This window comes from Ammospiza nelsoni, chromosome 24 (genome assembly GCF_027579445.1).
Source record: "Ammospiza nelsoni isolate bAmmNel1 chromosome 24, bAmmNel1.pri, whole genome shotgun sequence".
In the NCBI taxonomy this organism is placed as follows: Eukaryota; Metazoa; Chordata; class Aves; order Passeriformes; family Passerellidae; genus Ammospiza; species Ammospiza nelsoni.
The window spans coordinates 4,428,030-4,442,129 of NC_080656.1; the positions used below are offsets into that span (position 1 = coordinate 4,428,030).

The window sequence follows — 14,100 nt, forward strand, 5'->3', positions numbered from 1 at the left end:
CCCAGAGCCAGGTTGGTGCCTCCATCCCTGCTCTCCAAGGGCCATTTCCCAGGAGGTGGGGATGTGGAGATGGGGATGACGTGCATGGCACGGGCTCCACCTCCCTGCTGGATGGAGCTGTATCAGCTGCTCCCCCAAATCCCAATTCCACTGGGCAGCTCCACATCGGGGTTCATTCCCTACCTACTCTCAGGGTTTGGGGTCAGGGAAGGTGGCCTTGAACGTTAGCAATGGAATTGGCCTAAATGAGTGAGGTAACAGAAACGGCCAGAGGAGGAACCTCCCCGAGCCATGTGCAAATATAACTCCTTCAGCAGAAGGAAGTCCTTTTCCCTACTGAAAAAAAAAATTAAAATAAAATAAAATAAAACACATTCACTTGAGGAGCATACAGACTGCAGGAGGGGAAGGCAGGCAGGGACAGCACCAGGTCAGACCATCTATGACACAGGTAATGATTGTCCAGCAGCAGAGGTGGGAGGGGACAGGCAGAAGCCAGAGCAAGCACTGCAAAACGTGTGGGAGAGGAGGAGGGCATGGCATGCCATGGATCCATGCTAAGAGAAGCCCATGCTGGCTGCCAAGATCAGGGAATGGCCTCAATCACAGTCACCCGAGACACGAGAGTGTTTGGCCGGTGTGCACATGTGGGAAAAGAGAGGATTTATGGCACAGAGAGACTCGTGCTGGAGAGACTGCAGAGCACAGAGATCACAGCGTGTCTGGTGGGGAACAGACTGAAAATCAGCACAGGAGCCACCCTGCCAGTGTTCTGTGAGTCACAGTGCTCAGACAGCACAGGAACCACCCTGGCAGTGTTCTGTGAGCCACTGTGATTCTGTGAATCACCCTGGCACAGGTGTTCTGTGAGCCACGGAGCTCAGAGAGCACAGGAATCACCCTGGTACAGATGTTCTGTGAGACACAGAACATATCCAGTGGGGAACAGACTGAAAATCAGCACAGGAGCCACCCTGGCACAGGTGTTCTGTGAGCCACAGAGCTCAGAGAGCACAGGAACCACCCTGGCACAGATGTTCTGTGAGCTCAGAGAGCACAGGAACCACCCTGGTACAGGGTTCAGTGAGCCACAGAGCTCCAACCATGTCCAGTGGAGAACAGGCTGAAAATCAGCACAGGAACCACCCTGGCACAGGTGCTGTGTGAGCTCAGAGAGCACAGGAACCCTCCTGGCACAGGTGCTCTGTGAGCCACAGAGCTCAAAGCATCTCCAGTGGGGAACAGACTGAAAATCAGCACAGGAACCACCCTGGCACAAGTGTTTTGTGAGCCACAGAAATCAAAGCATGTCCAGTGGGGAAATGGCTGGAAAATCAGCATAGGAACCACCCTGGCACAGGTGTTGTGTGAGCCACAGAAACCAGAGAACACAGGAGCTACCCTGGCACAGGTGCCCTTTGAGCCATTTCCCTCAGGAGCTTTTGTCCCAGAATCTCTGTTCTGAGCTTTGTTTTAAGCAAGTCCCTGCCAGGTATTTTAAGTGGTGCTGAGGCTGAAAGGACAAATCCAGAGCCCAGAGGGCTGTGCCATGGGCTGTGTCAGTGAGATCTGTGGGCAGAGCCCCTTGGAGCTGAGCAGGCAGTGCACAAAGCACTCATCTGCCAAGAGCTGGGGGTGGCAGCAGCTGCCTGGGCACACAGGACAGAGCTGCCCCCTGAGCCAGGCACTGCTGCTTTCAACAGTGATTTTAAGACTGATTTTCTGTGGAATGTGGAAGCAGACAGTTCCAGCTGTACATCAGGAGTTTGTTTCTGTGCTCCTGGGGAGAACAGCTGCTGCAGCACACCAGAGCAAACAAAAAAGGTCTCCAGTACCCTGACCCAAAGCGTCTCCAGCCACTCTCTGGAAAAGAAATTTCTACCTTGTTTCATAAAGGTAAGAACAGACTCCTATGTCACTGCCAGGACAGTGCTGAGGAGCCAAGGAGGCTGAAAATCTGTCCTTATCTACACCCAGGTGAGCTGCTGAAACTGTCTGATAAGGACAAGGATTAGCATTCCAGGATTAGCATTCCTAGAGGGGAATACACGCCCTGTTATCTCAGAGGCAGCTTTGTGCCTTCAGGGCTCCAAATCCAGCAAAGCCTTGTGCTCCCAGACCTTTTCTCTGCCAGCCCAGGGTCACTCTGCACTGGAGACATTTCCTGTGCCGAAAGTTTCTGGTTTAGAATTATCCAGCAGCCAGAGGTGTAAATGCAGCCTCTGTGTCACACAGGCAGCTCAGGGGACAGCAAAGGCTTGTGTCTCTCCTCTCCTCTCCTCTCCTCTCCTCTCCTCTCCTCTCCTCTCCTCTCCTCTCCTCTCCTCTCCTCTCCTCTCCTCTCCTCTCCTCTCCTCTCCTCTCCTCTCCTCTCCTCTCCTCTCCTCTCCTCTCCTCTCCTCTCCTCTCCTCTCCTCTCCTCTCCTCTCCTCTCCTCTCCTCTCCCAAAGGACTCCAGGGAGGCAGGGAGGGCTCAGACACAAGCCAGGTTCAGTCAGTTTGAGCTCACAGCACAGTTTGGTGACTGAGGAGTGCCTGGAGTGCAGAGCACCCAAAACCTCATTATCCTGTCAACCCGCAGCAACTCCTTCCACTGCAAATGCCTCTCTGCCTTTTATTTTCCCACACTCACTCTCTGCCCCTGCCTTGGGCAGCTCCACCTGGAATCACCTGGTGTTTGGTCCCTCAGAGGCTTCACAGGCAGAAACCTCCGGTATCCACTCAGGAAATGCCTGGTTGCACTGATCCAGGACTCAAATCCAGCTGCCAGAGCTCCAAGATAAGCTAAGGTGTGTATTTATCAGGGGTGAGGCTGTGCCAAGGTTTGTGTCACAAACTGGTGGATCAGAGCCTCCTGCTCCCCCTTCTCCCAACAGGAAGAATCTTGCTTAGCAGGAATTAGGCTAGAAGCTGTTGGCATTGCTTGGGATGCTTGGCTGGGGAAATGCCTTTTAAAAATGAAAATAATTTAAAAATTCCCTGTTTTGGTGGTTGTTCAGCTCCTGCAAATCAAACCGAAAGCATCTTCCTTAGCAGGAATTAGGCTACAAGCTGTTGGCATTGCTTGTGCATGCTTGGCTGGAGAAATGCCTTTTAAAAAATGAAAATACTTTAAAAATTCCCTGTTTTGGTGGTTGTTCAGCTCCTGCAAACCAAACCCCACAGCTGTGCAGGTGGAAGGGTCAGGCTGGGAGGGGAAATGCACCTGGAAAGAATCCAGGGGGGTTTGTGGTGGGTGAGCAAGGGGAGAAGCCAAACCCTGCCTGGTGTGAGAGCTGGGGAAGCAGCACCCTCTGTAACATCACCCAGGCCTCTCACTCCTAGAAAGTGTCACTGATCCCTCCAGGAAATGGAATCCAGAACTGGCTCCAGCAGGAATGGACCTGGGAGTTAATGTCAGCTGGGACTGCTCAGGGGCAGCTGATTCCTGTCCCAGCTCTCCAGAGGAACTGAAAACTCCAAGGTTTTCTCTAAACCCTCACCCTTAGTGCTTTAAGACCTTGCTTTTCCCCTTTTATCACTACTGTGAGAGATTAAGAGGCAAAACAAGATTGTGAATCCCATTCAACTCCAAGGCTGCCAAGTGGGAAAAAGAAATAACTGGAAAAAACTAAAATCCCTAAAGCCCCAAAGAGAAACCTCCCTCAGTGTGAAGGACAGGTTCTGCTTGGTGCCCTTGTGCTCCCACTGGAGGATTTCACATTGCTGAGTGCCAGGATAGGTGACAAACAATTAAAAAAAAAAAAAAACATTTTAATGTGCAGGTAGGACAAATATCAGTGTTGGGATTGCTACAGCTGCCTGGCCTGATTAACAGAGCTTTAAACAGTGATTTAAAACAGTGATTTTAATTAGTTCTGTCTCTGGGGCCCAGCCTGAGGGAACATCCTGAGCCTGCAGTGGAAATCTGCACAGGAGGAAGGATTTAGGGTGAGAAAAAGGATTCCTTGCCTCCCTAACAGAGAGAATGTGAGCAGCAAACACTGATCAGCAGCATCTATCTCTGATTTCTCTGTCTCCAGGTGGAGGAGACCCCCCATTCCAGGTTCCCCTTTCAGTGTGCTCTCTCCTGGATCCCAGGGCTTCCTCTGTGTCTCCTGCTTGGAGCTTGGAATTCAATTCTAGCAGAGGGAAATCCCAGCAGCAGGGGGATCCTGTGTGCTTGGTAATTGTGGGAGTGGGTAAAGGGGAAAGGGGGACTCTGGAGCAGTCTGGCAAGTCACAGTGGGGAAAATGAGCCCCAGAAATCCCTCCCCAGGCCCTAGCACCTCAATTTCATGGTACAGCAGCCATTTCAGCAGCCTCCCTGGGAGAGAAGCCAGAGAGCAGTACAGTAGTCAGCAGCATTAAATTAAATAAATAGTCATAAATAGCCATTACTGTCTGGTTTTCCCCAGCTGGAGCTTGCTGTCACAATGTCTGAAATGTCCTTTTGATGGGCTGGCTCCATCCATGCTCCTGCACATGGGATCTGGTGTGGGGCATGGGGAGGAATCAGCAGGTTACTCCTGCATCCATTGGGAAGGGGGAGCTTGGAGGGTTTTCCTCAGGCTGCACTGAGGATATTCTGTGCTACAGAATGGTGTGAGACCAATTATTCATCCTGGAGGAGTCACACCTGCACCATCTCCCCACTGGGGATGTGCAGCTGCCTCCCTCCTGCCACTCAGAAGGTGCAAAAATCACATTCCCCTCATCCACTTGGCTGGGGAAGAGGCCAAATCCTTTATGAAACCCTCCAAGGAGCAGCCTCACCCCCACTGCAGTCCCTGTGGAGTTTGTGCATTGCACACACAGCCAAGCTGCCCCTCTTCCCCACCTGGCTGCAAATGGAGTCTGGAATTCTCCCCCAGAAGAGCACAAAATGAACATTTGGCTGTCTTCGAGTGCAGCTCCAGCACCTGGCTGCCCTCCAGGGCTGGTGTGTGTGCCTCACAGCCAGCTCTGCCCTTTTCCTGCCCTCCCTTGCTCCCTGTGGCCCTTCCTGACCTCTCCTGGATTTTTGGAAGCCTTGTTGCTCCACAGATGCAGCCACATAAATATGCACAGTGATGGCTGTTGCTGCATAGATACAATTATGTGACTTTATCCCAGGCAAGGAAAGGAAGCTGTTGTTTTTCCCCCTTTTTTCCAGATTTAACAAGATTTAACAAGACAAGGGCTGGGTGAACAAACAGGAGAGAGATTTGCTGAGCCGGGTGGTGGGAGTGTGTGCAAATCCATCCTAATTTTGGTTTTGTGTTTAAATCTGGGTGGTGATTCCAGCACCGATGCAGACCTGCAGCACAGGGGTGGCAGAGCACAGGTAAAGGGGACACTGTCACACTGTCACACTCACCTGGGGGGCAGGAGCAGCACAGGGGGGTTGTGGAAGGGATTGCAGCTCTGTGCTCTGCTCTCTGAGCCAGCCTGACAGCAAATTCCAAAATCCTGCCAGGGGGCTCTGCCCTCCAGAGAACCACAGCAGCTCCCCCTGCTCTCCAAAGCAGCTTTGCCAGCACTGGCAGCATTGCCAACCCTGTGTGCCAGCAGGTGAGGGGGTGACAGTGTCCCCTTGGGGGGTAGCAGAGCAAAGCAGGGAGCTCCATGCACAGGGAGGGGGTGGGGGGCACTCACACTGATGCTTCCCTTTGAGACAACAGAAACAGAACAGACAGACAGACAGACAGCAATATTACAGAGGAGCAGTGCACGGGCTCAGGGAGCAGAGCTGGGCACTGCCCTAAGCACACCCCAGTGCTGGGAGAGCACAGCCCTCCCTCACACACACCCCACACTCCCAGAGCCCCTCCAGTTCAGCCAGTGTTGGAGGTCACTCTTTCCCCTCTTTAGGCTTTTTTTTTTTCTTGGTTTTTTTTCTTTTTTTTTTTTCTCTTAAAATCTGTATATAATATATATATTTATATCTGTATATATATATATATATATATTTATATATATATTTATATATCCTATTTACACATATTGCACACCGTCCTCTGGCCTCCTGCATTCCTGCCTGTCAATGGAAACGTTTCCTTTTCTCCTCTGGATCTGACCCGAAGTCCCTGGACCCGATTCCATTCTGGAGGTTTATTAGAGAATCCTTCATCTGCAAAAGAAGAGATTTCTCCATTGTGGTGCTACCCTGGAGGAGACAACTCCTTGTTTTCCTTTTTTTTTCCTTTTTTTCCAAGTATTGATACCATAATTGTGATTTTGAGAGTGGGAGTCAGGCCCATTTAAAACCCCAAACTGAGGGGAGAGAATCAGGGCTGGAACTGGGAATATGGAGCACCATTTTCCAGAAGGGGTGAGCAGAATTAGGAGGTTAAGAATAAACTCCTGTGTGACCACCAAGACAGTGCTGAGGAGCCAAAGAGGCTCAAATTTGTCCTTATCTACATCCAGGTGAGCTGCTGAACTGTCTGATAAGGACATGGATCAGCATTCCCTAAATTCTCTCTCAGGGGAAAGCAGCTCAGATTTAGGGACTCGTGAGGGAACAGCTCTCATTTCTGGCCTGTGTTTTCAGCAGCCCTGTGTGCTTTTTAGGGAGCACACCCTGAAATTCCCAGACTTATGAGGAAGCAGCTTTAATTTCTGCACTGTGTTTTCAGCAGCCCTGTGTGCTTTTTAGGGAGCACACCCTCAAATTCCTGGATTTATAAGGAAGCAGCTTTAATTTCTAGGCTGTGTTTTCAGCAGCCCTGTGTGCTTTTTATGGAGCACACCCTCAAATTCCTGGATTTATAAGGAAGCAGCTTTAATTTCTAGGCTGTGTTTTCAGCAGCTCTCTGTGCTTTTTAGGGAGCACACCCTGATATTCCTGGGCTTATGAGGAAGCAGCTCTCAGCAGCCCTGTGTGCTTTTTAGGAAGCAAACCCTGAAATTCCTGGATTTATAACAAAGCTGCTCTCAGCAGCCCTGTATGCTTTTTAGGGAGCACACCCAAAAATTTCCAGAATTATGAGGGAGCAGCTCTCATTTCTGGCTGTGTTTTCAGCAGTCCTGTGTGCTTTTTAGGGATCATACCCTGAAATTCCTGGATTTATAAGGAAGATGCTCTCAGCAGCCCTGTGTGCTTTTTAGGGAGCAAACTCTGAAATTTCTGCACTTATGAGGAAGCAGCTCTCATTTCTGGCTGTGTTTTCAGCAGCCTGGTGTGCTTTATAGGGAGCACACCCTGAAATTCCTGGATTTATAAGGAAGATGCTCTCAGCAGTCCTGTGTGTTTTTTAGGGATCATACCCTGAAATTCCTGGATTTATAAGGACGATACTCTCAGCAGTCTTGTGTTTTTTTTAGGGATCATACCCTGAAATTCCTGGATTTATAAGGAAGATACTCTCAGCAGTCTTGTGTTTTTTTTAGGGATCATACCCTGAAATTCCTGGATTTATAAGGAAGATACTCTCAGCAGCCCTGTGTGTTTTTTAGGGATCATACCCTGAAATTCCTGGATTTATAAGGAAGATGCTCTCAGCAGCCCTGTGTGCTTTTTAGGGAGCACCCTGAAATTCCTGGACTCACACTATGAAATTTTTGTCCCCTTCCTCCCTGAAAGCTGCACACAAATCCAGGGTTCAGCTAAAACCAGTTTGTTCTCCAAACTGGGATGACAGATTAGATACCAGAAGCGCCCACATGAGGTTTTTTGGCCCTGTAGGGTTCTCTCCCTGGTGTGCATGGACCCCTCTGATGGGACAGAGCAGCCCCCTGACAGCCCTGTGGCACCCACCAGCAGCAGGAGATGGGTCTAAAGGAGCTGGCACACCTGAGGGGCTGTGGTGGAAGCAGGAGGTGCTGAAGGATGGTGAGCAGCACTGGGAGGACACAGGGACACCCTGGGCACAGCCCTGCCTGCAGCTGGGCAGTCTCACCTGGTCCAGGAGCATCACGGAGGATTTGATGATCTCGCGCCATTTCTGCAGCTCGGAGTCGTGGTACTTCTGCTGGGACTCCAGCAACTGGGCCCACTCTGTCTGAGACTGGGGTAACCTGCCACAGAAACACAGGCAAGGCTCAGAAAATCACACTTTGTACAGAGATTTCTCTTTCACACAATCACAGAATCACCAGGTTGGAAGGGACCTTCAAGATCATCGAGTCCAACCCAGCCCCAACCCCTCAACTAAACCCTGGCACACAGTGCCACATCCAGGCTTGTTTTAAACTTTTGACTTTATCTTTTTATACTTTTGATTTTATCTTTTTTGATTTATCTTTCTCTGTTGCTCTTGGCGCTTTTTAGACTACTACAATAGTATGTAAGTACAGAATTTACACTCAGGCATGGTGACTCCACCACCTCCCCGGGCAGAACATTCCAGAACTTTATCACCCTTTTTGTAAAAACATTTTCCCTGCTATCCAACCTGTATTTCCCTTGGCACAGCTGGAGGCTGTGTGCTCTGGCTGTGTCAGTGCTGCTGCAGACAGAGCCCAGCCCCAGCTGAGCACAGGCACCTTTCAGGAGCTGTGAGAGTGATGGGGACACCCCTGAGTCTCCTTTTCTCCAGGCTGAGCACCCCCAGCTCCCTCAGGGGTTCCTCTCAGGGTTTGTGTTCCCAGCCCCTCTGTATGTGCAGGTATAGATATAACATATAGATATGGATATATAAAATAACTTGAATGCAGCTCTTCCATCAGTCCCAAATTTATCTACCAGACAACATCACTGTCCAGCTCCTCCTGGGTCCATTCAGGGCTTGCAGAGGGACAAGGAACTCAAAGTGTGACCCAATCCAGCCCTTGCACATCTCACTGTGCAACCAGGATGTAATACTATTAAATACCTAAATACTAATAAATACTAAACTACTGTAGTAGTCTAAAAATCACCAAGAGCACCAGAGAAAGATAAAATCAAAAAAGATAAAATCAAAAGTATCTATAAAGTATCTGTGTGGAAATAGCAGGGTTGCTATGGGGAAGATAGTAATTCCCTTTCCTAAGGAGGAGAAATGGCACAAATAGGGCAAGAAATTCCAATGCAGGGGAAAATGCACACGGTGGGAATGCACACAGGGGGAAATGCACATGGTGGGAATGCACACAGGGGAAATGCACACAGGGATGGAAATGCACACAGGGAAATGCACACAGGGGGAAATGCACATAGGGAAATGCACACAGGGGAAATCACACAGGGGAAATGCACACAGGGATGGAAATGCACATAGGGATGGAAATGCACACAGGGATGGAAATGCACACAGGGAAATGCACACGAATGCACACAGGGGAATGCACACAGGGGAAATGCACACAGGGAAATGCACACAGGGGGAAATGCACACAGGGAAATGCACACAGGGGAAATGCACACAGGGGAAATGCACACAGGGGAATGCACACAGGGGAAATGCACACAGGGGAATGCACACAGGGAAATGCACACAGGGGGAATGCACACATGGAAATGCACACAGGGAATGCACACAGGGAATGCACACAGGGGGAAATGCACACAGGGGAATGCACACAGGGGAATGCACACAGGGGAATGCACACAGGGAAATGCACACAGGGGAAATGCACACAGGGAAATGCACACAGGGGAAATGCACACAGGGGGAAATGCACACAGGGAAATGCACACAGGGAAATGCACACAGGGGAAATGCACACAGGGATGGAAATGCACACAGGGGAATGCACACAGGGGAATGCACACAGGGGAAATCACACAGGGGAAATGCACACAGGGATGGAAATGCACACAGGGATGGAAATGCACACAGGGATGGAAATGCACACAGGGAAATGCACACAGGGGAAATGCACACAGGGGAAATGCACACAGGGAAATGCACACAGGGGAAATGCACACAGGGGAATGCACACAGGGGAATGCACACAGGGAAATGCACACAGGGGAAATGCACACAGGGATGGAAATGCACACAGGGGAATGCACACAGGGGAAATCACACAGGGGAAATGCACACAGGGGAAATGCACACAGGGATGGAAATGCACACAGGGGAAATCACACAGGGGAATGCACACAGGGAAATGCACACAGGGAAATGCACATAGGGATGGAAATGCACACAGGGAGAATGCACACAGGGATGGAAATGCACACAGGGAAATGCACACAGGGGGAAATGCACACAGGGAAATGCACACAGGGGAAATCACACAGGGGAAATGCACACAGGGGAAATGCACACAGGGATGGAAATGCACACAGGGGAATGCACACAGGGGAATGCACACAGGGGAAATGCACACAGGGGAATGCACACAGGGGAATGCACACGAATGCACACAGGGGGAATGCACACAGGGAAATGCACACAGGGGAAATCACACAGGGGAAATGCACACAGGGATGGAAATGCACACAGGGATGGAAATGCACACAGGGATGGAAATGCACACAGGGAAATGCACACAGGGAAATGCACACAGGGGAATGCACACAGGGGAAATGCACACAGGGGAATGCACACAGGGGAATGCACACAGGGGAATGCACACGAATGCACACAGGGGGAATGCACACAGGGGGAAAGCACACAGGGGAATGCACACAGGGGAATGCACACAGGGGAATGCACACGAATGCACACAGGGGAATGCACACAGGGGGAAAGCACACAGGGGAATGCACACAGGGGAATGCACACAGGGGGAAAGCACACGGCGGGAAAGCACACTTCAGCTTCACCTGTTTCGCACAAAAGTGAGAGCCCAGAGCTCTGGTGTGAAGGAAAGCCTCTGACACCCCCAAACCCCAAGGGGAGCCCCAGCAGGGGTGGCTGTACCTCTCCTGCAGCCTCAGGCCCTGCCACGCCGTCAGCGTCTGCGTGGTGTACTCCAACATCCAGAGTTTGTAGAACAGCATCATGTTGAGAATGACCAGCAGCACCAGACTGCAAAAAAAGCAAGAAAAAAGGCACTTCAGGAGCATCTCACAGCCCACTGCCTGCCAGGAGCACCTGGGACAGACACCCAGCCCTGAGGAAGGTGTCTGAGCTCAGTCCATGCTGTGGGTGGGGGTTTAATCTGAGTGAGCAGCCCAAACTTCACCTTGTGGAAGAAATGTGTGAGCCAGGAGGACAGACAGACAGACAGACAGACAGAACAGGCTGGGTGAGTGGATGTGCTGAATGCAGAGAAAGGGAGGGAGATGGGAGAGTAAAGTGGTAAAAAAAGAGAGAGACAGTACCTGAAACAGATCCTAATGGGAGCAGGGAAGAGAAAAGACGGAGCAGCTGCAGGTTAGAAACAGAGAGACACAAACTGGGCTGGGAGGGGGAGGCTCAGACAGCGCAGGGGAAAGGAGCAGAGGGGAGAGAAGGAAGGACAGACAGGGATCCGTGAGCCTGCACTGGCTGGTGAAGCTCCCTCAGCACAGCTGAGCTCCTGGGGACAGCAGGTGGCTGTGCAGGCACTGACACACTCACAGTGCTCACATCCAGCATTCCCCATTGCAGTGAGGCACTGACACACTCACAGTGCTCACATCCAGCATTCCCCATCCTCAGTGAGGCACTGACACACTCACACTGCTCACATCCAGCATTCCCCATCCTCAGTGAGGCACTGACACACTCACACTGCTCACATCCAGCATTCCCCATCCTCAGTGAGGCACTGACACACTCACAGTGCTCACATCCAGCCTTCCTCACTCCCAGTGAGGCACTGACACACTCACAGTGCTCACATCCAGCATTCCCCATTGCAGTGAGGCACTGACACACTCACAGTGCTCACATCCAGCATTCCCCATCCTCAGTGAGGCACTGACACACTCACAGTGCTCACATCCAGCATTCCCCATCCTCAGTGAGGCACTGACACACTCACAGTGCTCACATCCAGCCTTCCTCACTCCCACTGAGGCACTGGCACACACGTAGAGTTTTCACATCCTCCCTTCCCCACTCCTAGTGCAGGCACTGACACACACACAGTGCTCACGTCCAGCCTTCCCCATTCCACTGACACGCACACACTGTCCCCATCACATTTTCTGAAAAATCCCTTTGCCAGGATTTTTCTCCTGAGAAGAAAAAGCTTTCTTTTAATTTTATTTAAGGCATTTTTAATATAAGATATATTTTATAAATATAATATTTTAAAATATAATATTTTATATCCCAGTCAGACACTGACACACACACACACACACACACAGTCGCCATCACATTTTCTGAAAAATTCCTTTGCCAGGACTTTTCTCCTGAGAAGAAAAAGCTTTCTTTTAATTTTATTTAAAGCATTTTCTTTTAGTTTTATTTAAAGCATTTTCTTTTAATATATTTTATAAATATAGTATTTTAAAATATAATATTTTATATCATGAAATAATAAATCAGCCTTCTGAAACATGGAGTCAAGATTCTCATCTCTTCCCTCGTCCTGGGACTCCTGCAAACTCCACCACAACACACAGAGTGTTCACATCCAGACTTCTCCCTTCCCAGTGCAGGCACTGACACACACACACTGTTGCCCTGATATTTTCTGAAAAATCCCTTTGCTAAGATTTTTCTCCTGAGAAGCTGAGAGGCCTCAGAGGAAAAGAAAAACAATGATTATCTGCTGCTGTGGAATGCAACAGGTCCATATTTGATTTGTCTCATGTGGTTGTTTTTCATTAATGGCCAATCACAGTCCAGATGGCTTGGATTCTCTGAGAGTCAGGAGCTTTTCTTATCATTCTTTTTCTTTTCTATTCCTTGCTAGCCTTCTGATGAAATATTTTTTTCTGTTCTTTTAGTATAGTTTTAACATATCATTTTCTTTTAATATAATTTATATCACAAAATAATAAACCAGCCTTCTGAAACATGGAGTCAAGATTCTCATCTCTTCCCTCGTCCTGGGACCCCTGCAAACTCCACCACAACACACAGAATGTCCACATCCTCCCTTCCCCATTCCCAGTGCAGGCAATGTCTCACACACACTATTCACATCCTCCCTTCCCCATTCCCAGTGCAGGCAATGTCTCACACACACTATTCACATCCTCCCTTCCCCATTCCCACCCCAGCACTGGGAGCACCCCCAGCCATGCCCTGCCCAGCTCCTCTCACCCCCCACCACTCAGGGGGGCATTTCTGCTCCTGCCCAGGAAGAGATTCCCAAATGCCAGCCCGGTGCCTGGCTCTGCATAGTGCAGTTATTTTGCTGGAAGAATGGCCCACTATGACCAGTCCAGTCAGGAGGATGGCAATGGGCCAGAGGAATATTCTGGAAACACCACAGAGGGCTCTGTGACCCAAGTGAAGCTGGCAGGAGCCTGGCACAAAGCCTGGGTACCTCTGTGCTGTGTTCTCATCATGGCAGCACCTTACCCCACCTCATTTATCACTGGCTGCAAACCTCTGCATCTGTGTCCCCTCTGGGAGCAGGGAACACAGAAAGGAGCTCAACTTGAGCTCCATTTCAGCCCTGAATTCCCAGCTTCTCCCACCTCTCTGAAAGGCAGGTGGAGTTTAAGGAAAAGCTGAGCCCAAGTGAGAAAAGCCTGGGTCACTGCTTTAGGCTGTTCTGCCCCACAGCACCTGCCCAGGGAGCACTGCAGCACCAAATGAAGCCTGCTGTGAGCCCAAGGGCAAAGGAACAATAAAAACAGTGAGTTTGGGTATTAAATTGAGTTACAGGGACGTGAGGAGCCCATTCCCAGCTCACTTGGAGAGCACATCCCAGTCCAAGCCCACCAACCCTGAAAGGTGTGGCAGGAAAGACCCAAACCAAACAATTCCTGCTGCTGAGCTGATGAAATCACTCCACTCCCTCGTGCTTCAGCTGCTTCTTTACTTATTGTGCAGAAATCATCTCTCAAGGGTCCAGCTGCTTTCTGGCTGTGCTTCTCATCAAAATCACTGCCCAGCACCAGACATGAAAAGGTTTTACCTGACCAGATGTGACAGAATCCTCACAGACACTGAGCCCAGTGACTCCCAGAGAGCTCTGCACAATGTCCCTCATAGCAGCTGGTGTGTCAGCAATTAAATCACTGGTTTTAAATTACCCCCCCCACACACACACAGTTTCTATGTGTCATTAAAATCATCCCTGATGTAAAAATAAATAAATAAAATGTAAAAAAAAATGTAAAAGATGTATTACTAAATAAGATGGAAAAATAAA

At 49.8% G+C, this 14,100-nt stretch overlaps 1 protein-coding gene across 1 annotated transcript in view; it reads right to left on the reverse strand.

Moving 5' to 3' along the window:
• Nucleotides 1–2,439: 2,439 nt before the first annotated feature.
• Nucleotides 2,440–14,100, reverse strand: part of GRAMD1B (GRAM domain containing 1B) — a 131,215-nt gene continuing 119,554 nt past the window's right edge. The window contains exons 18-20 of the mRNA XM_059488368.1: nucleotides 10,758–10,865; nucleotides 7,863–7,980; nucleotides 2,440–6,091 (exon numbers count right to left, since the gene is read on the reverse strand). Of these exons, the coding sequence (XP_059344351.1) occupies nucleotides 6,002–6,091; nucleotides 7,863–7,980; nucleotides 10,758–10,865 (316 nt within the window). The 3' untranslated portion in view covers nucleotides 2,440–6,001. The remainder of the gene's footprint in view (nucleotides 6,092–7,862; nucleotides 7,981–10,757; nucleotides 10,866–14,100) is intronic.